The sequence below is a fragment of the Aythya marila genome (genome assembly GCF_965140915.1).
Source record: "Aythya marila genome assembly, chromosome: 10".
Taxonomy (NCBI): domain Eukaryota; kingdom Metazoa; phylum Chordata; class Aves; order Anseriformes; family Anatidae; genus Aythya; species Aythya marila.
The window spans coordinates 11,695,234-11,718,357 of NC_139051.1; the positions used below are offsets into that span (position 1 = coordinate 11,695,234).

Consider the following 23,124-nt stretch of genomic DNA (forward strand, 5'->3'; position numbering starts at 1 on the left):
AATAAGAAGGAAAGGGAAGACAACTGTGGCTTGAGTTGTCTCTGTTAATCTATAATCTCGAAAACATGTATAGGCTGAATACTTTTCACTTGGTGGATTACCAGAAGCATTAAGCATGTTTCCATCAACGTGGTACTCTCTGGCATCCTGTACATTTTTTCTTTAAAAGAGGGGTATTATTGGGAGAAAGCTAAATATTTTTTTTTAACTGTGCTCACTCTTTAGTAACATCACACAAGCAGGAATGTGAAGGTAAGGGTTCTGTTCACAGGGGTTGCTGTTTGAGTTTGTGTGGTATTAGAACATAAGGTTCCTGTGTAAATTTTGAAAAAAGCTATGAAGATGGGCTTTCTTCACTCCTTTGTGTTAAAGAATGAGCTTTAGGGTCTGGTTCAGATTGTGAGTTAAAGCAGTTAGTTTCATTCTGTGTTAAGACTCCCACCCCTCCTTCTAGCAAAGATAATGGATTCCACCTAATGTTTTTAACCTGTCTGTAAATGAAATGTTAAGTTTTTGGTTGCCTGATACAGAAGCTATGAATGACATGGTAAAAAAATCTTTACCACTTTTAAAAAGTGGGATTTGTAATGAGAGGCTGGCCATGTCTCCCTCGTTAATAATAATTGCTTTTCAGAGAGCAAGGAAGTATTGAGTGTTGGGAGAGTGGTGTTATTGCTTGTTTTGTTTTTGTCAGATTTTCGTTTCAAATATGGGTACTTAGAGTTAGGGTCATAAAGGAAAAAGAGATTTTCAGAAATGCAGGTACCACTCAAATCATTTGACATGAGGAGAGCTCAGTTCCTCTAAATCAGGCTGCTTTTGTTTAATGATGAATTTAGTTTAACCGTTAAATAGTTTAGCTGTTAAAAATGTCTATGAAGTACTGAATCACTGGTTTTATATTTATGCTGTTTAAACGGGTCTGTATTTGATACTTGTTGAAACATTCCCCACCCCCTGAGTTAAAATTGAATCTGACTTCTAGGATCTGACTTCTACCTTCTATATTTAAAGAGCACATTAAATCTATTTCTTGTACACTTTTTTTTTTGTGTGGAAATTCTGTTTAGTTTGAGTCTGTAACATGCTGATAATGATCAGAATTCTGCAGTAATGAAAAAAATACATCAGTGCTGCAACAGGCAAGTATTGGGGCTTTTGAACCTTCAGAGCAATTTTTTATCATATTTTTTATTTGTAAATACAAGCTTTAGTTTCTGTGAAGCAGGCTGCTCAGTGAAAATGGGAGAAGCTGAAATCAGCACAGGCAGGTGTTGAGCAAGTGTTTCCAGTGAGCTCTCACAAGGGTAGTGGTATGGATCTTTATTCACTTTATTAGTCTGCATGGAATCTCACTTCTCAGAATTGGACTCAATTGCCGTGTGATTCTGTCACAAACATCCAGATATATACCTGTTGCTTAAAACCAATTGCAGCCAGTCTTCCAAATAACATTTGTTTACCTCTTGTGCATCCCAGGCTCATCCAGGTACCTTCTCAGAGGTGGTTCATTGTTGCTTCTAGATCTTTAACTGATAAAAATACCAGACCAAACAGTTGGATTGTCTAGTTATGCCTTTAGAACCAGACTTAGGAGAATGTGGAAGACATAAATATTTTGAAAGTGTGAACGTTTTCAGGCTCATCAATTATTTTTAATATTAAAAGTCAGCAGATGGAGCCAAAGGCTTGTAGAAAAATTACTTGTTCTGATTAAACCACAAAGCCCACGAAGTTTAATAATGCTTCTGCTTAAACTACAACAGCAAAAATATTTGCTGCTAAACTTCATCATAGTAGCATCCCTTTTTCATAGCCTTGTCTCCGTGCAGAGTGAGAGAGATCTCACTCCTTCAAATACTGCGAAATGTAATGAGACTGAAAAGAGTCGAGTTTCGGAACCTGATTTTCTTTGTAGAGTTACGTCTGTGCAAGGTTTTCTGCAGCATTGTTCACCAGTTAATCAGAAAAATGGTATTATATTTTGTCAATATTTTTACTTCTCCTCTGAGCACAGTAATTGGAATCCACTATTGAGGGTTAGACTGGAATTCATTACAACCTCATTTTCATTATTGCGCAGTTGGTAAGGTACTGAGGTTTCATGTTTTTCCTCTGAAGCAACTGAAATAAGCCTTTGCCTTTAGATAACATGTCAGACTTGATATTCTAATAGGCTAACCCTATGCTTTTGGTAAATGTTAACATCCTTTTGGGGTTTTAAATAGTATCTCTAGAAAAATAAGGGGTTGAAATATTTTCCAAACAGTGTGTAATTTATCCCACTTCAATAAAATAAAAAACCAAAGGCAGTAAGTGGTACCTACCTTTTTCAAGAGAAGAGCAGAAAAAAAGTGACGCAGTATAAAAGGATATCCAAAGGGGATGCAAGAAACAATGACACTGACTGAACAGAATATTCCAGTGGCTCAGTATTGTTTCACTTTTTAGTAAAAATGGAAAAATGATGATTTTTAGTGACTAATGGCAGCAGTTTCATCAACCTATTAAATTTCATTTCTAAAATTCTTTGTATCCTCAATCTGTTCTTTTGAGAGGTTATGAAGTGTACAAATGCTATGCAGAATATAGAGTAAATGGGGATGTAAAAGTACGCTTAAGTACTGTATGTACTTTATTATCTTCATTTGCTGATCCTTGAAGCTAGGTCTCTAGAGTAAGCAGTGACTTTGGAATCTTGGCTTATTCAGAACATCATAGAATACCAGCCAAGTTAACAAAGCTCATCTGTGCTTAAATTACGCTTCTCCCACTCCTTCTGTTGTGACAGAGGGATGAAACTTAAACCGGCTGTACCCACTTGCTGACTTAATTTTCAAATCAACATTGGCTATAATAGCAGGAGTTCCTAGCATTGATGTTTTTCTTTTGAATGATGTGATCAGTTCTTAGTTTTAGATTCGATCCTGACTGTCCATTTCTTTCAGAGATATCTACCTATGTAGTGTGTGTATGGGGTTGTTCTTGGGCATTCCTCAAACATTTTAAATTGAAATAGTGCATGCAATTACGACGTATGCAGTATGTCAAGAGGAAAAGCAATGATGCAGTTTTGCAGTATTTAGGTATTATAATCCCAAAGTTTTGGATGATGTGAGCTGTGAGAGCTAGTAACTACAGTGGGGGAAAAACTGCAGATGAGGAGATGTGATTATGGAGGAATAATTGTAAATATCTGGAATTTTTAAAACTACACTGGCAAAAATAATATAGTGAATAAGGGACAAAATTGAACTAGTGGATAGGCCAGATAAGCTTTCTTTGGACTGGATCCAGTTGTCTCAAATAATTTCTTGTGGCCTGTAACTTTTTGAATCGTACATAATTTCAGCTTTAATTTGAAAAGAAAAGGTTCGTGCTTTCAAGACCGAGGGAGTGACAGTTGCAGCATTACAGCCCTAGCTCTGCAGACGGACGTGCGAAATCTTCTATCTTGGAACGTTCATTCTGAAGCCTGGTTGTGGTGCTTTGAAATGTCATCGGCCATTTCACTTGAGGTTGTCTTAGCAGGGCGTGGAACAGATGTGAAACCTAAAGGAGAGGAAGAGAGGTTTTGCAAGGAAAGAAGTCTAGCAGAAGAGATGTGCATAGATAGAAAACAGAAACAAAAACACCATAAAAGCTGGTTTTGGTGTGCCACAATACTGTATAAAGTGCTAAAAGGTGTTTCTTTCCTCTGTGAAATACCTCTACGTTGACAGTTCCCTCTTTCATAGGCTTTGGTTTGCTCTCTTTGCTCTTACCAAACTTTTTTGACAGTCTGCTTTCAGGTATTTCTGCTATGGGGACACCTCTGTTACCTGTGCGTGTTGTCACCTCAGGGAGCCTGTTTTTCAGGTCACTTCATGGTCCACATTTAGCTTCTTTTTAAAAGACCCATAATGGATTAAAACAACTTAGAAACTTCCATCTGTTTTCTTTCTCCTGACTGATGACCGTTTCCTTATCATTGATATGTAAACTCCCAGAGCAGTTATTCCTTGATTTTTTAAAAATATTCTAACAGGGTGAGCCTATGAAACAAATCAATACAATTAACAACAAAAACAATCCCGTTTTGTTCATAGTTAATGCTGAGTGTTTTGGTAAACATGACATTATCCAGGAAAATCCTGTTGTATGGTCACCCACCATGCCTCGGTGGTATCACGCATCTCAGTGCCAAGTGCTTGTTTCCCCTCTGGGTTGCAGCACGCTTCCTGTGCCTGGGTTTGTTACAGGCACTGATCGGCCTTGTTCTCCACTACCAAGTATACTTGTTTTGGAAAAAGAAAGAAATTTGCACAGGTGTTCGGAAATAGCGAAGTGTGTTGGTGTTAGTTCTGTCTTGTTTGGATCTTGAAGGTTTAAAAATCATGTCAGTAGGGCTGCTGCTGCAAAAATGGCTCTGTGTGTGTAAAACGTAGATGTATTTGTTCACCTCAGACAGCTGAAAGGCTTAGGTAAGTAGAAAGCATGTTTAAAAGATAATAGTTTGGAGTTCTATTATTTGAATACAGCTCCAGGCTGTCATTGTCAGAATATACTAAGTGTGTTTTACAGTACGTATCAGGACTTCTTTTATACTCCGAGGTTTTTTCAGGTTGGACAGCTCTCCTACAGGAAGTTAACAAATCCTTGCGAGGCAAAGAAGTCACAACTCTACGTCTATTGTAAATGCTTGTCGTATCAGAGGTGAGGGACCCTTTTCAGGAGTTAATCAAAAAGATCTATGCAAACAAGCAAAAGGATTTTTGTCCTCAGTTACAGAGCCTGACATTGTTCGGTGAACCTTCGTGATCTCATAGGCTACTGCGTGCTCTTGTGTGCCAGACCCCTCTTAATAAAAACGTGGGGCACTGGCTACACAAATTCATAGCAGCTGTCACAGCTGGGCTGTGGTGAAGTTTGGTCAAGGCCCTTTGAACTTTTTATTTCAAGCTAATCCCATTTAGTGTGATCAATATACAGACCTCCAGCTCCTAGGTCTGTTAATTAGGTGTCAAGTGTTGGGTTGGCTGGTGTCAGGCTGTAAAATACAAACACAGAAGAGACGATCAGTAGGGAAGTGAAGTGTTTATTGTCTAAGAGCCATTGGTCCTGAAAAGTTGCCTTCCTAGTCTGAGATGTCTTTAGGGCTCTTTAGAGTCTTTTGCTTCTGTCAGGTAAATGGATAATTAAGCATTTTACCAAAAATATAGTAGTGTTGAGTGTTGTTTTAAAAAAATAAAAAAATGCAATTGCAATAATTGTGCAGTAAAAAGACCCAATTCTAATAAAGTGGATGTTAGGATAGGAAAAATGAAAGGGGAGGCAAAGGACTTTTTTTTTTTGCCTGCTAATAAAAATACTTAATTGCTCTGGTAGCTATTTGCTTTGAGTTGTTTAAGATGGGAGACCTTTCTTCTTTTGCGTAGGTACATCTAAAATGAAGCTTCTCTCAAGACTTTACCAATATTTATTTTAACTTGTGCTTTGTGGCATCCAGGGAATAGGCAGGATAACTTAGATCTTCATTTCCCCACCTCAAAGCGTCTTGGGAGTTTTTTGAACTCCCCCATCTTTTGCTCTCCTTCGTTCAGGGAAGGGTAAATATGTAGAATGATATTTCAGCTTTTGTACATTTTTGGGTTCCTTTATTTCAGTCTTCCAGTGACAGAAAGTACTGGGGAGTTGTGAGCAGTTTGTTTCATCTTCTTTGAAGAAAAACTTAAATTTATATTCCCAGATCAGACCTTACCTATAACTCATGCAACTCATCCTGTTAACTGTTTTAATATATAGCACCACTATTTCATTAAACAACATCCAGGAATAATTAGTTCAGCAACGATGCCTCGGAACAAAAGCCCTTGATTTCGTTTAACTTTATAAGTTGGTCTCTTTTGATCTGCAAGAACACATCTGGGGCCTTTAAGAAGGCAGAAAGAAAAATATTAAATGTTTAGTAAGGCCATTGGTAAAGGTTTCAAAGCACAGTAACCCTTTGGTACCAGCATGTAGCTCAGAGGCACAAAAAAAAAAAAAAAAAAGAGTGAATTTCTTATTTCTTAAGATAGCATGTGGCACTTCTATGTGGTAGATTCTGGCTTGGCTAGAAAATGACCACTACATTTTGGCTTTATTTCCAATGTCATAAGATAATCTCTTCATTCCTTTCCTCCCCCTGCTGCCTTTTTACCCCTCCTTTTTTTCTGCACTTCTGTCCTCTTTTTTTGCTTAACTGCATATGAATGGATTCATCAGAACCACTACTATAAACCTGACTTCTTACACCTTGTATCTGTGCATTAAGATTCAGTTTTGCTATATCAGACTTTGCACTGTACTACTTTGTTCCTTTAACACTTTAGAATTATTTGTCAAGGTGGTAAGGATAAATCTGTTTGTTCTTTACTCAACTGCTCAGATTTTGAAAATATACAATAGAGAGTATATTAATTTACTTGTCAATTTTAATCACTGTTACTGACTGACTTGGACTAAAAATTGCTTTCCAGTCCAACTCTTGAAAATTTACCACCAAAAATTCCTACCTCAAGGAAAAGCGATAAAGATTTTGTATACCAATCCTTTTTAATTTCATAAACTAAAAAGGATTATTTGAAAAAAAAAAAAAAAAAAACCACTTGTATGAATAGTAATTAATCATTTTTTCCTCTCATAGCAGAGGTAGCCTTTGTTTTGTTTGTAGCTAGTACAAGGAATTCACTAGCAGTAGTACCATGTCATTTGATTTGTACTGATGTGCATGCTTGTGTTGCTTCTTGCTGCATTGCACTAGAGTGCTGTTTATATTCCAAGTATTTCATAGAAAATATACAAATCATCACAGTTACTATTAACATTTGCCACAGCTAATGAAGCCTACTAGATCTCTTAGTAATTACTCATCACTTTTGTTACGTTTTGTGTAAATCATCTTCTATTAATGAGCTTATGTTAGAAGAGGGACAGGAGAATTTTGTTCACGAGAAAGGACTTTGCTCTGTTTTTTCTCACTTGACCTGTCAAAATAGAAGTGAAAAGACCTGAAAATATTATTTTTCATTACAGGTTTTATTTTTAAATGCAGCTTTATTTTCACTCTGTGTTTGTTTTCTTTAGTGAGCCTTTAACTCCAAGGTTATGACCTAATAATGACCTCCTCTTTCCACTCGCAATTGCTTTTGACCTACTCCATTAAGTAAAAAGAAATAACCTAACAGAAGGGTAACCAGATCACTGCTACCACACCAAGGAAACAGGCAGGCTTTGGGATGCTCTTCTTTAATCTCTCTATCCATGGAGCCTTCATTTTAATTTGCAAAATTGAACCCAGATCGAGAGCAGTAAAGCCTGAATACGGTAAATATTCATGCCTCAGTGATCTAGAGTGGCTCCATTACATTTCAGAGATTGGGAGAATTACCTTTTGGATTATGTATATTCATGGGCTGATTTTTATTTGAGATATAATATTACTCACATTGGGCTACATGTCGCACATTCTACCAAAACCAGCCTTCTCACAAAGCTCCAAATGTTCCTTACATGTAAAAGTTTTACTTGTTTAGCCTATAGCTTCCCCCTTTTATGCTTTTCAAAGACTGGTAGTAAACAAATTTCTTTTAAAGAAGAAGGGAAAAAATCCCAGTAGAAGTACTTCCATAAAACCTTCAACCCTGTGTTTACTGTGATATATTCTTTTGCATGTGACTTTGAAGTCTTCAGATAAAAGTATTATTATTGTTCTAAACCTAAATCTATTTGGAGGGGAAAAAAAAAGAATTCAGTTCATTTTGTTGGAAGAAAATTCGAGGCAGCCTTTCTTTAACCTATCATTTTGCACTGGTTTTGAGTTCTTCTTGGATTTTTTTCTTTGAAAAATATTTATTGAAATATATTTTGATAAGTTGCAGAAAATTTAATTGGTATGTAAATTTTAAGCTTATTCTGTGCCATAGTTTTACTGTGGGTCTGATGTTCTCTGTCTAGATACTTAATGGCTAAATTCATTAGTGTTATGTATGCTTTTAAAATTCATACTTTGCCATTTGATTGACAGACAGCACAAGTAGTACCACTTGCACTTAAGGTTACCTGACATCTTAAGACTTCATTTTTGGATACAAGAAAACATGAAGAGCTCTTACATCCTTTCATCTCAAAATGACTACTAGGTGTCTGACTCCTGCTGTCTACAGCCCTGTGCGTTCAACATGAACAGCTGTTAGGCTCTTTGGGCCCAAGGAATAAAAGGGGTCTGCCTTTCGTTCTTGTTTTTTCTCTCTGCTGGAGTGAACAGGGTACAGAATAGATTGACCCAGATCTAGAGGAGGCAATGCAGAGAGAAAATAAAGGCACGGTGGGTCTTGGTGCCCCAGAGCAGAGCGAGTACTGAGGTCTGTAATTGCTGTTACTTTTGTGAAGTTGTGCATGGCATCAGTATTGCCTAATTCAGCTTCTGGTGTTTCCCTTCTGAATCCCAGATAAAGGAGAGGATCTAAGGGATGAAATGAGAAGAACATGAAATTGCTGAGAAATTCTGCAAGGGTTGGTCATGCTTGACCAGCCTGATTGCTTTCCATGACAAAGTTTAGATATGGAAGAGGCGTGACTTTGAGAGGGGTTTTGGGATGGAAGCTGTGGAGCTGTGTGTTGGGTTTGGCGGTTTCGGCCAAAGTGCGTGAGGTGAATGGGAGCTTTGCTCCCAGCGAATAAAATTGCAATTAAATAATTAAGTACTCTGAAAAATCAGCGTTTCACTTTCAAAAACCAAAAACCAGACACTGAGGTATTTCTTGAAGTTGGATCTTACCAAATTATGCAGTCAAACTTCCTATCCGTGGCAGTGAGGAATAATACCACGTTACATCAGAAGGGTGACAAATTCACTGAACTTCATCACATAACCAAAAATTCCAAAAAATTAGTATACGTGCAATACATGCACTACGGTGTGGGCTTGGCGGTTTACTGTAAAGAACAAATTCCCCAGTTCAGTCAGAGGACAAGAAGTAGACGATAGGTTTTTTTTGTTCAGTGAGGTTTGTTCAGCCTGTGTGTTGGATGGATCAGGCTCTGCTGAAAAAGTTTGAGATTATGTATTTAAGGATTACAGGAGAATGCCTAGGCACAAAAGGTCACTTAACATTATGTGCCAAATCTTAATCTTAACACTTGCTAATTTTTGATTTGTGGTTGTATGCATGAATATAACATGCATGTAATTTAAATTAAAATTATAACATTAAAGCAGAGCAGCATGAGAGTAAGATCACTGACCTGCTTCTTTATTTACTGGGTGCATAGACATATTTTAGATGCTGTGAAAGGAATTAAGCTAAGGGGATTTTCATATCCTCTTTTATATTGCTTTATTCCAATGCTGCAGTGCAGGCTACTCAGGCTATGGTGTTATTTTAACAGGAGGAGGAGTAGATTAAATAAAATCTGATAGCATGTGTGTGGCATTACATAAGTACCACAGCGGTCAAATAGTGATGCACTTATAAGCTTCAGTTAAAAATTTAGGTAAAGGACCCATTCTATGTGAAATATTTTTTCTTCCACATGCTGTATATTCCTTTTCTGTCTGGAAACAAAGTGAGGCGTTGGTCACATAGCAGATCCTAGAAATATTCAAGATATTTTAGAAACCTGTCACAGCATCTTGGTGACATAATCAAACTTCTAGTTATTTCTCTTTGAGGCTTTTCCTGTTTGTTGTTGGTCCTAGCTGCCCTTGGGATGTTGACTCTGAAGAGATGACTTTCCACACATGACTGTCGGGCAAAATTTCTGTTCAACGACGTGTTATTCCTATTTCATGCTTTTCTGAAGTCCTGGTTGAAGATTTGTGGAACTCTTGTTGTGAGATGTAACATCATAAAATTGCTTAGGTTGGAAGGGACCTTAAAGACCATCTTGTTCCAACCCTCTACCATAGGTAGGGATGCCACACGTTAGATCAGGTTGACCAGGGTCTTGTCCAACGTGGTCCTGAACACCTCCAGGGATGGGGCAGCCACAGCTTCTCTGGGCAATCTGTTCCAGGCTCAGAAAGTTAAGATATTTCATATTGTAGCTTTTCAAATAAATGTTTTTGTGTTGGAGGGTATGGATGGAGTAGGGCAAGATCCTTGACTTGTGATTTCTAAATGTTCATTGTTGTTGTCTTGTCTGTTCACAGCCTTTTGAAGCTTCTCAAGCAGAGTGGTTTGTCTTCACTAAAACACTGCTTGCTCTTCTTATAGGACTTTGCTTGTAAATGGTCTTCCTTCATTTATGTAGTAATAAATTTAGTATGCTTCATACTTACAATGATAAAACAATCTTTTTAAACCTAAGAACAGTCCTGTGCCTGAATTATAGTTTTTGCTTAGTTTCAGTACACAGGCTTAGACAGGGATTGGCTGAAAACAAAGTTGTGGAAGCCTTTAGGACAGGTGGGCTGTGTTTTTGACAGTGCAAGGTGATGTCCTGTGACCACCGAGAGATGACCCTGGGAGCAGAAAGGTGAGTGTCTTATTCTTTAGTTGGAGTTGCAGTAGTGCAGTAGGGAGGAAGGCAGTCCTTGCTTTCAAAAGCAGCAGATGCAGGATGCATTGTGGTGGTTCAGCTGGGCTTTGGGTTCACAGCTTCTCTTCAGGTGCAACCAGGTGCTTCTACTGGATGATATGAAGGTGTTGTCTCTTGGTTTTAGCACCTTATTCAGATGCAAGGTCTCTTTATACCTCTTGAGGTATTACTTTTCTTCACTCTGATTTGAGGCAGGCTTACTCTTGGATTTCTGACTCTGAACCTCAGGACTGAACCTGTTCATCATTTGAGTTCCTTTCCCTTCTCAGCCATAAGTTTGAAGATGCAAATCTTAGCACTTAGACTCGTAGATGTGACCTTGATTTTAAACTGGTTGGGAGTTGTCTGCTCTTGAAGTGGGGTCCATTTTTGCAATACATGTGTAATGCTCCTATAAATGCTGCATTTATAATCTGGTCTTTTTCTCTATTAGATTATCAATGCTAATTATTGTAACTTTGCACTTTCTCATCAGCATTATGTTGAAGTACGGTTACTGTATCTTTCATATCAGAAAGATGCACTTGCAGCATTGGGAGAGGCAGCAGGATGGCTAGGTTCTTATCTAAAGAAGCTATGAGCAATGGCATATGGCTGATAACTTAATGGAACTTGGATAAATAAAGGAAAAGAAGCTCTGACATATCAGGGGAAAAAAGTCATTAATGATCTTTTTCTATATCCTGTTTTCTATTAGTCTGTACTAAACTGCTTTGAAAATCTTGGTGAGCTTTTGCTTTGGTCTTCGAATAACAGGTTCTCTTATACTGCATACGTTTGTTTATCTCAAGGGCCGAACTGTTTGGGTACTTTTGATTTCTGTTTTGCATGTTTTTTATTTAGTGCTCATTTCAAGACAAATTTTCTTCTCACCATTTTTACAGACCTTTACGTAATGCTTTAGGAACATTATTATGATTATACAAATTTAAAAACAACAAAAACCAAACCAGTAAAATAAATCCTGTTGCACATGGAAGATTTCAACACGTGGTTCTTGATTTATATGATGATATAATCGATTCCTTCATTCTATTATTAGCAAGCAAAAAGAATGTAGCATGTCAGTGGCATGTTTTACATTGGTATCCAAATTTTCCATGTTTACCCATTTGTCTGTGTAAAATGTCTGGCATTTTAAAGTTACACTCAGTATCGTTCACTTTCTTCTTGTTTCTAAACGCCTGACTCCGTGAAAGAGTAAAATAAGTCTCTGTTGAGTGGGTTGTTAGAATGGTCCTTGCTTTATTTTCATAGATGAGGTGTTTTTTTTACAGAGAACATTTTGAGAACAGAAATTGAGTACTTGAAATAAATGTGAAGAAAAGCTGGAGATACTGGTCAGAATTGGTTTCACTTCTGAGTTCCTATTGCTCAGGCCAGAATGCTCCTGAGTAAGTATTTAACTTCAGTCTGTTGGTAGGTGGGTGCATTGAGCGATCTAGCCCCAACTCCCTACTAGCAGTTTCTGTTGCTGTAAAGCAAAAGAAAATGTGAAAGTTTAGGGTTGTGTTATAACTTGTGGGTGTGCCTTACATGGGGAAACTAGATACGCATAAGAGAAACAAATCTAATACTCAGGGCCAGTTGCATCCTTCTCAGTGTTTCCAGGTTTGTATTTTAAAGGCCAGACAAAACAAAGATGAATTTTGGTTGTATACCTCAGTGTATTGAAAGAAAAGAAAAAAAAAAAAAGAACAGTAAGCTATGGATGAATGTTTTTGTCAGTTGAATTCAGAGAGAAATCAAGTAAAATACTGTACCTGATGTCCATGGTCTTCTCAGAAAACAGGAAGTTAGTGATTTAGAGCTACTTTGGCTCTTGTTATTTGATCCAGTGGGTGCTTATCAGCTCACTGATTCACTTTTCTGCTGGTCCTGTCTGACCTTTTGAAGATGCAATTCCAACTCAGCTCTTGTGTGATCTAATTCCCCTCTCCCCAGTCAGCTCGGCACTGCCCAGCGTTGTTTTGCTTAGATTCTAATTCCTGCGGGCATTATACTCTTGGAACAGAAGTTATGGTCAGTTAAGGTACTGTGCTGTATAATCCTTTTGCAGTAGATTCCAGTACTGAGAACATGTTGGAAATAAAGGAAAGGAGTTGAACGTGTTCTTGCAGTTCTCTTTTCCTTCTGACCTCTGATGTGTCTCAAGGAACTTCAGGCACAAGAGCAGAAACCATTGAATATAAGGGGAAAAGTTGTTTGCATGTAACAACAAATATAGATGGGATGATTAAATAGGATGCAAGGTACTAGGTATAGGTCATTGTGAAGTGCTGATTTTCAGTAGATTGAGTAATGCAGTACCTTTCCCTTTGCATGTCAGAGGATAACCAGAGCTGTCTGAAAACCGGACTCAGCTACAAAGAAACGAGATGGGGGTGAAAGTTTTGGGTGAGCCCAGCAAGGGCGGGGAGCTTGCTTCCCGTGTTGGGAGCAGCACAGATAATCTGTTTGGGTTGGGGAAGAAAAACTTTGCTTTACATTCTTCTGCAATTTCTCAGTGATTTTTGACTAGGATGCTGTTCTCTGAAAGAGACCCTGAAAGAGAATTAGTCAGGATCCAAGACTTTTCTTGAACTTGGGTTGGACACTGGGCTGTCAGCATATGTATTAAGGGAACCATACTGTTAAGTCTCATACAGCGTTGGAAAATATTCATGTATTGATAGTCCATTGCAAAGTTTCTTCTACATCCAGGAATTGCAGCAAATGTTTGTCATTGAAGTGATATTCAATAAATGTATTTTCCTTTTAATGTAGCTCAGCACTGAAATATCAAAGAAGGCAGCCCGTATTCCGATACAAGCCAGCTTTCTATGCCACAGTTGAGAACTGGAAATGTTATTGAAAAGGTTTCATCACGTGAAATGAATGTTCCAAAAGTACTTGTTAATTCTTTCCAGTCATTATTTATAAGCTGCATGTCAAATACATCTATCCTAAACATTTGAGTTAATTTAGGGGAACATTTTAACTAGTCATCTGAGTGTTACGATATTTTTAAAAAATACTAGAAACTAGAAGATTCATAATAAAATAAAAACCTTTGTGTCTGCATAGATCACTTGTGCATATTTCAGTTCCTTTAAGAGGTATAGAAGCTGCTGTAGTTCTTGTTTGTTAATTGTTCACTCTGTGCATGGTTGCAGAAGATTTAATTATCACGTATTACATCATAGTCTTTCAAAATAATCTCTGATACCTTTCATATGGCAATTTATTTCCTGTTATGCTTGCTTCTTTCTTTGAAACATACTTAGAAAAACTTCTTTAAGCAAGTCCTTAACCATTATTTGTGGTATCACCATTGCTGCAACTGTTGCAGTGTTTGAAGAGGGAGAGGCAGGTTATAGTGAAGGAAGGGTGAAAGGGTTTGATTCAACCCCTGACACTTCGAGCCTTCAAAACTACAAGGCTCTAAGTGAACAGAGTGGTAGAGGTGAAAATTGTGAAATTTTCTCTTCTGTCCATGTAGAGAAGGAAGTACTGTCTCAGGTGTTTTTCCAAAGGAATAATGAATATATGCTTGAATATAAAAATGTCGAACTAAAATTCTCATAAATACTTAAAATGGCCTCTAAATTCTGTTTTGACATTAGTTAAGATGACACCAAAGTATTTTGGTCCAGGGTTTCTTCTTGTACATACGCCTAGCTCTTGCTCTCTCCATTCTCATAATGTCTATTGGATACCTGGAGAATACACAGGCATCAATGTGATGCTTGATCTGAAAAGTGTTACGATAATTAGCTTGTTATAGTCTGGAAAAGGGTGGGTGTATCTTTTGATTTTGGTTAGCAGCTAGAGATGCAGGGAACCCAAACGGTCTTTGTAGGAGCCATTGTTATCTGTATAATTACACTTTCAAGAAAAAATGTAGAATTTTTGTTCTTTTCCAGAAGCTGCGTATCTGCTAGTTAGTTTTTTTTTTTCTTTTTCAAAGGACCTTTCTGTATATTTCCTGTGATTTTTTTTTTTTTTCCTGGCTTATTTGGAGAGCTTTTGTATTTCACCTACTAAAGGTTTTTGTTCAGCTAATAAACTTTTTACCTAATCTATTCTGATTTAAGTTTCTACAACTTGTTCTCCTATGAGTCTTTTTCTGTCTTATTTTCTACAGTCTTCTCTTAGTATTGCTTATGTTGGTGGTGTTGAGAAGTCGCACAAAGATTTGTATGGAGTCAGGTATTACGCCCTTCAAATAGAGTTGGCAGGCTTTGTAGAATAGGAAAAGGTGAAAAAAAAAAAAACCACTTTATTTTCACTTATGCATTGCATCCAAGGTGCAGAAAAAAAAGCAGAAATTTTCAGTGCTATCGTGCAAGTAAATAATTCTGGGATTAGTAGGGTTAACTTCTCTAGACTGCTCTGAGTAGTCTAACCTAAATGATGTGCTCTAAGTTGTGTGACATACTGAGAATGAACCTCTGATCTGCTGAGTCTGATCGTAACATGCTTGATTTGGGATTCTCTTCATCACTGCTTGTGCATTTTGAGTTCTTACTTCCAGGAATAGAAGATATGATAGGCAAGGATTAGAAGATGGGTTGCTAAAGTATGTGCAGTGGTGGAGGATTAATTTGAGAAGAGTTGCAGCTGAGTAAGACATAATAATGGCGTGAATGCTGAAAATTGCACGGTAGCATTTGGCATGAACCTTTTCTTAGTACCAGTTCCACAGCTATCAAAAAGGGAAGAGAGCAGAAAAGAAAATGATACAGAGTGGAGGTCTGCTACTGATTTTATTCTGTGTACGTTCCACAGTATAATCCATTGTATATTGATGAAAACATACTCAAGAAATGATCTCTGGAAAAGCACTTTCCCATGGAGCGTTTGGTTCTTGGATGTGAACTCTGAGGTTTCAGACTTTCAAGAATGTGTGTAAGTTTTCTGTACTAAGGACTCTTGTCCAAGTACTTAATATTTATTTAGGAGAGGTATTTTTTGTTGCCAAAAACATCATTTCAGTATTAAAAGCTTGGTATCTAATGTAGGTACTTCAGGCAGAGTGGTTAACTATCCAATGCCCATTAGAATGAATGCAACAGGTGGTAACATAAACATATTATCAGAAAAAACTTTTGGTTACACGCAAACCAGAAAAATCTTATTGAAAGATGGTTTACAGAACAGAAAGAAAAGCCAAAATGAAACGTTGTTAAACTAAATTGGCTTGGTCTGATCAAGCAGAGCCAAGACTGATCTTTAAAAGCTTATTTCACTCTTCTCTTTTGCTGAAGAACTCCTTTGAATAAGTAAAAGACGGGCAACCTTATTAGATTTTAATATAGACATATTTTAATAGATTTTAATTTGTGGACAATGCTCTACTTTTCATGTGATAATCATTAACAGGTGGAACCCACAGATTTTAGTGGTGGTGATGCTAGCATACAAATATTTGTAAGCATAAAAATATTTGCAGTAAAAGACTTCGAAGATTTTTTTTCTGCTGTAATATGTAGAATGGAATAGGCTCTGCAATCTTCGTTTTTGGTATTATCAATTAATTTGATGTGATAGTTTAAAAGACTGCATAGTGCTTGGTGTTGTACAAATGCACTATAAGGAAAGAAATATTGTTCTGAACACTTTACAGTTGAGTTTAACCAAGTCAAAAAAGTGAATGAAGAAATCAATGAAAGGAGGTGCAAAATCAGTGAGGCAGGTGCATGGATGGTTACTGTACTATTACATTTCTGCTGGCACAGGTGCTTGGAGGAGAGTACGTAGAATAAGCTATTCCATGGTGTGGGTATATCTGATTTGTAGATAGTAGGAAGGTATTGCAGTAGAGATGGAGCAAATATCAATGTAATTCTGGCCATGGTAATGCTACAGTTTCATGAACAGAAATAGAAAAAGGTAAAACTCAAACCTGCGCTAATTTTAAATGATAGCATCATGTTCTTAGTCTCCTCGCTTTCAGATTTCTGAATTGTGGACTTTCCTTAGAACATCAGCTTCCTTAGAAGTGAGAAGGGTTTGATGTGGCTTTATGCTTGTGATGTGCTTGTGTGCAATTAATTTTTTTCTTTCTTGCTCTTTAATCAATAGGTGACAAAGAAAGTCAAGTCTATGCAGATGTTCCACACTCCTGTGACTTACGCTATGCAGGGTGACAGAGTAGGCATCTGTGTGACCCAGTTTGATCCCAAGCTACTGGAACGAGGGCTGGTTTGTACCCCAGAATCACTTCACACCATCCATGCTGCAATAATTTCCCTGAAGAAAATCCAGTATTTTCGAGGAGCTCTTCAAACCAAGGCTAAGTTCCATATCACCGTTGGTCATGAAACAGTCATGGGAAGAGTGATGTTTTTCAGTCCAGCTCCTGCTGACTTCAATGAAGAAATTCAAGAGAATGCTTTTGATTTTGAAAAAGATTATCTTTATCAAGAGGAATATTTGTCCAAGGACTCAAAATCTTCAGAGGAGAACAAAGAAAATGACCAATCTGGAGAAGTCCAGCTACCAAGACAACAGTGGGCTTTGCTGGAGTTTGAAAAACCCGTCACCTGCCCTAAACTGTGCCTTGTGATCGGCTCCAAGCTGGATACAGATATTCACGCAAACACCTGCAGATTGGCATTCCATGGGGTACTGCTTCAAGGCATGGAAGACAAGAACTACATGGAGACTTTCCTTCCAAAGCTGAAAGTGTACAAGCTGAAGCACAAAGAAGGACAAGTGGAAAGGGTAAGCTGTTTTTTTGATGCTTTACATGGGAAAGGGGAAATCTTTGTTCTGAGTTGCATACATTGGTGTGCAACAGAATTTTCACCTCTATATTCCAGAGTCTTGTATATACGTTTTCTTATGTTTGTATACTTAATGTATTATATATTTCCTGTTTGCGATGAGTCAGAGATGATTGCTTAAAAGTGACAAGTTTATTTAGGTCAATACAGTGTTAAGTAACTCGATACTGTTTTTATATTGATCCTTTTGATGGTCTAGCCATTGTGTTCCTCCTGCAAACTTGCCTTGTTTGTGTGCCTTCCTAAGTGGGTCATAACATATATAGCGGTTGACAAAACTTCCAGCTTTCCACTGATGTGTTTAACACAGTCTGCAGTACATTAAAATGTAAAGATGTATGTCTTCAGATAGACATGTATGATATATAAATTTAATTGCTTACCTCTAAATGTGCATAGTTGAAAATTTTCGTAAGTGTTTACTTGATAAGTTGGTGTACTAGGTGTTTTATGAACATCTGGGTAAAGAACTATTAATTTTTATTTTCCTAATCCAAAAGTTGGTTTATTTGAACAAAACATTTAGCATTCTTGCTGCTGCTTCTCAGAATTCCATTGAAGCTGTTTTTAGTACTGAATAAGGTCTCTCCTTACTTCACTACAGGAGACTAAACACTCGTCAACATAGCTCGCTATGTTTGCAATTTATAGTGTAGGCTTCTTGAGTACTTCGATGTTTGTTTTACTAACTTAATAGTAAAAAATAAATGAAGTTCCTTCCAAGGGCATGATTATGCATTAGTGAGATGCCTTTTTCTAAATGCCTTGCTGTATTAATGAAATAGGCAATTCATATTTCTGCCCCTTTCTCTCAGAGGCCTCTGTGTTGGTTTTGCTTTTCCAGAGTTTCTCCTTTGTGTTTCCACTAATGACTTCAGAGGCCATTCTTTGCAAAGGAACTAGAGGACTTTGTGGTGGTGTTTGCTGGTGTTTTTATGCAAATTATGTCAGTAGGAAGGTAGTGAACAAGAGGGTATCTAACCTTCTGAAAAACTTGTCTTTATGATGAGTCAACAGTCACTCTTCAGAACTGTTAGGTGTCTTGTGTCTTTCCTTTGTTTGAAGTGGTCAGCTGCCTTTCTTTTTGCCTGATGGTGATGTCGAACTACAATATGGAGTCCAAAATAGTTTGTCTTCTAATCTGCAGAGAAGGTTAGAACAGAAGTGGATGTCTGGATACCAATTCTGCTCATTTTCATCTCACATTTTATTCTTCGGATGCTCTAATGCTATCCAAACTCATTAAACATTTGCCATTACCTCCGCTAAAAATTTACTTGCTTGTGCAGGCAGGGCCCATGCTGCTAAAATCCCAAGATGCCTGGCTTACTAAGTCCTTTTGTTTCTTTGTGGCTGTTAGGAATATGAATGAGAACAAAAGGTTTTGTGACCCCCAGAGACGCGTGGCGTTTGATTTTTTGTTTAACTGAAATGAACTGGTCTCAGCTTCTCTCTTTATTTTTGCTCCAATGCATGGCACTTGCGTATGGGCGTTGAAAACTTGCAGAGTGCCAAGTGTGAGAATGTAGATTGTCTGACTGAAGTAACTGGCTTTGCAGAGAGCCTTGGCCATTTTTATTTTTTTTTAATTTTTATTTAATGGTATTTTTAAGTGCTTTGCTGGTTTACTTGTTCTGCTATTGATTTTACTGTGTAAATAACAGAATAACGTTAATCATATTACTCATATTTGAATTTCTTGTACAGAAAATAACCAATGAATGTAGGGTATTTAATATTTGGCCAGTGCAGTAATTTGCTAGGGTTATATATCGGTGACCTGTTCAGATATAAATCCCAAGCTGGGGAGTTTGTGACATTTGAAGAAGGGATAACAGCGTGCCCCGTATATGGGCCTTGATCACAGTCAGTATGAATAGTAATTGGCCCTGTAAATGAACATTTGCCACTGAACCATCAGCCTATCTACGGATTAGGCTTGTCCTCAGGTTCTGGCTCCTGCAGTGCTGCAGATGCTCAGAGTTGGTGTTTTCCCTGATGCCTGCCAAAAGGACAACGGAGCAAACGCTGCCGCAGCACAAGCTCCTGCTGTGAAGTCGGAGGGGCATGCAGGGACTCGGGAGGGCTGGTGGGAAGAGGATTGGTGCCAGTTAGAGGCCTGCTGGGGAAGTACTTAGGGCATTTGTTGAGGTAGCTACTACCAGGCCTGTGCTTTCGCAGAGCGGAGAGCAGCAGGAACAATTGGGTGGTACAGCGACTTTTTTTAGTACACAAAGTCGCTGGCTAATAGAAAATCTGAATCAGCTGGACCCACCCTGCTGCTGATGGATGGCTGGAGATTAGGATCGCTGAATTTAGGGTGTCTATTCTTGGCACCGATACAGGAAAATCTCATTCTCTCTGTTGAGCAAGGAAGCTCCCCCCACCTCACCTTCCCCGGGGAGGCATTAAAAATAAATAAAAAATCCGAATTACCTTCATGAGAAGTGAACTTTTCTCCCAGAGAATACTGATGGGGAAAATCAGCTTCAGAGCTTCCTGAGAGGCTGGGAGAGAGGAGGCCGGGTGCGTAACGTCTGCCCACCCTGCTTCGGCACGGGGCTGCGGTGGAGTTGGGCCGTTGCTGGCTGAAGCCCATCAGCTGGGGGCTCTCCCAAACCCCCGCTTGTCGCTAGAATTGGGATAAATTCCCTGCAGTTTAACCACTGGTTTGCACAGGAGAAATCAGGCATTTACGGTTTGTCTTTTTGTTTCTGTTGGGATTAATTTCAGAGCAATGATGGAGCAGTAAGAATCGTGAATTCATTCAGTTTCAGCTTCACAGTGCTTTTTGTGTCTCCTGTGCACAGCACCCCCTGGGTTTTAAGGTTTATTTTCTTAGTAAAAGAAGGATATTTATTTCCAAAGATGTTTTTTGGGTTCTCTAAGAGCAACTTTGACATTTCTGTTGTTTCAAATGGAATTCAGATCCATGAACTAGATAAACACCATATTTTTAAAAAGTCCAAATCATACATAAACTAGCCAATGGCCTTGAATTAGTACATTTTATTGGAAACGTATGCAGAAGCTCCCTGGATTTTCTTATCTGCTCCATTGGTGGCAAATGTTCTACAAAAATGAAAATACCCTTCCACTTCTTTTGCACTGCTCCCTTGCCTTTTCATATCTTGCCTCTCTAACACTGAGCACTGGGACAGAAAGTATGACAGCCCACAGGGATCTTGAAATCTACCTCTTTGCAGCGTATCCTTGAGCCTCCCTCTCATATTTTTGTTCATCTTTGCACAAACTGAGGGGTTTTTAGGTATTTTACTGTAGTATCGAAGAATATTGGCTTCAAAATATTTATTGTCTTAGTGCTGTCTGAGGCCCTGCATGGTGTAGAAAGCATGCTCTAACCAAGATGGGGAATTTTCGGGGTCTGCACCCATGCTGGAATTGCATTTTGGTTATGAAGGAGTCGTGCAATTCGAACTAGGGTTGTGATTGTGCTTGATGCAATTAAACTGTTGCAGAAATGTGTGGATGGTTGTGTTTTGCTTTAATACAGATCTGTTTTGGGGTCAGAGTAAATCTTTAGGGATTAGCATTAAGGAAAATCAGAAGAGGGCCGTTGCGAAGGTTCATATTTGCTTAACTTGATTTTAAAATTATATGAAACACTAGTCCAGCTTGCTCATGCAGAGAGGACTTGAGAGGGAAGAAGTACAGTGGAAGGAAGTTTCTGTCAAGAGTGCTTTCTTGCGTGGTTATGTGGAGGCAGGCTGTGGCCCTCTGGGTACTTTCTTTTGCAAAACCTTGGCTGCCTGACAAATGTATTTTAAATAGGAAAAAGTGCTAGGCTGGCAACAAGTGGCTTGTACTGATTTAAAAAAAAAAAAAAAAAAAAAGTGAAAGCAGAGCTGGGAGTGCTATTGTGAACACCAGCGTTGCTTTAAGGATAGTGATGTGGGAGTCTTGGTGGAAAAAAAAGCAGCAAATGAGATGCTGTGAAGAAAGTTTGGCCATGGAATGGTGGTCGTGAGGGTGGGCTTGCTAAGCTGTAGCAGGTCAGCAGCCCCCGGAGTCAGACAAGCAAATTATGAAGATAAACAGTGTCTGTTGTCCTTGGTCGTGTGCCTCTGGAGACAGGCTGCTCACGTACCAGCCCTGCTCAGTTCTGCGGGGGAGACTTGTGTTAATCCCAACCATCTCTGAAACATCTTCCTCTGATTTTTTATTTTTTATTTTTTATTTTTTTATTTTTTTTACCTCAAAGCAGCATCACGGCTTAATTCCAGCGTGACTCACGAAGCAGTTACTCAGTTCCTGGGATAAACCCTTTATGTTTATCATACTATTTGCTCTCTGGCTTCCATGGACATGCAGGTTGAATGCACTGAATTTCAACTGAAAAGTGAGCTGTACAAGTGCATCATGCTTTCCTGCATGACTCAGAGATTCTGCCTGTTTTGAAAAGTGTTTGCACAAGCAGGATTTATCTTAGGATGGTTGTCGCAGGGTCCTATTGTTAAGGATGCTCGTAAATCAGTAGTTCTTGGGGAGAAACAAAAAGAGAAGGAAAACTCTGCCTTGTTTGCAGAGCACAAGCTGCGCCTTATGCACTTCCAAGCTTGTTAAGTGAAAATAAATGCAAACCTCAATTGTGATTTTTTCCCATTTCAAGCATAACAATGTTTTCTTCTACTAGAATGGGCTTGTCCTTCCTAAAGATGTTTTTTTCTATATTCATCTGACATTAAGAAGAATGAATTCTCTGTGTACTTCACTGTTCTCATGTATTTTCTTCACTATTTGCCTTGCTTTTAGGCTGTGCTTACTTGATGGTAATCAAGTTGCACTTTGTTTCTTCAGCAGTTTCCTTTCATGTGTCATGGCCATGGGCTGTCCTAGTTCTTACTCACAGCCAAGCTGTTCCTGAGTTTTGTGGGTTGCTGGACAGTGAATTTTCTTATTTTCTTCTCATGGGGACTGGGGCCATCATGTAGCTAGTGTGCTCGGTTTCCAGAGGATCACTTATTGCCTAATAACAAGATGTTACTGATTGTTCGAATACTGGTGTGATCTAAGTGTCCCCAAGGAGAAAAGTATTGTTGCAGGAGCAAGATGTGAAAGCAGGGTAAGTTATCAAGATCTTTATCAGAGAGGCAGAGCGTCTGAATGGAAGATAAAAAAGCTTATCTTTCAGCATCTTTTAAATGTTTTTTTTTTTTTTTTTTTTTTTTTTCTCTCACAGTAGGCTAACCAAAGTTGTGTCAGAGCAAATGCATTTCTTGAGTGGTCAAATGAAAGATCTTTGTCACCACCACTTAACAGATCCTTCTGGCCTTTCTGAAGAGGGGATGAGACGGTGGAGATGAGTAATCGTAAGCAGCTGCAGGAGACTTCTGAGGAAAATATTATTTAAATTTGTTGACTACCAGCCTATGGTATACCTGATCTGTGCTTTAGCAAGTTGATGTTTCTGAGCAGACATTTTGAAGTGAAGTGGTTGTGAAAATGGCATTTAAAAACTTTAATGATTATCACCCATATTTTCTTACAGCTCCGTATGGCTTTTTTATGACTGAAAACGCCAACATATAATTTACAGAGTGCATGTCAAGTTCATAATAACTCAGCCACACACTAAACCAAACTGCTGAAGGAGGAAAAATGAACTTGCCCGCGAATGAAGGGGGCACATCCAACATGGTTCACGTGAGGCATGAGGCCTAGCTTTACGGAAGGTTGCTTTTGCTTGGCGATAGAGAAGATTCCTGAGGAGAGGGTCACGTGAGAGCAATTTTGGTGTATTTTTCACTGAATTCTTTCCAGATATCAGTAA

The 23,124-nt window shown here is 38.4% G+C and overlaps 1 protein-coding gene across 1 annotated transcript in view; it reads left to right on the forward strand.

Moving 5' to 3' along the window:
* EEFSEC (eukaryotic elongation factor, selenocysteine-tRNA specific) overlaps positions 1 to 23,124 on the forward strand; it is a 122,125-nt gene that overhangs the window by 51,032 nt on the left and 47,969 nt on the right. The window contains exon 5 of the mRNA XM_082767965.1: positions 16,630 to 17,271. Within this exon, the coding sequence (XP_082624091.1) occupies positions 16,630 to 17,271 (642 nt within the window). The remainder of the gene's footprint in view (positions 1 to 16,629; positions 17,272 to 23,124) is intronic.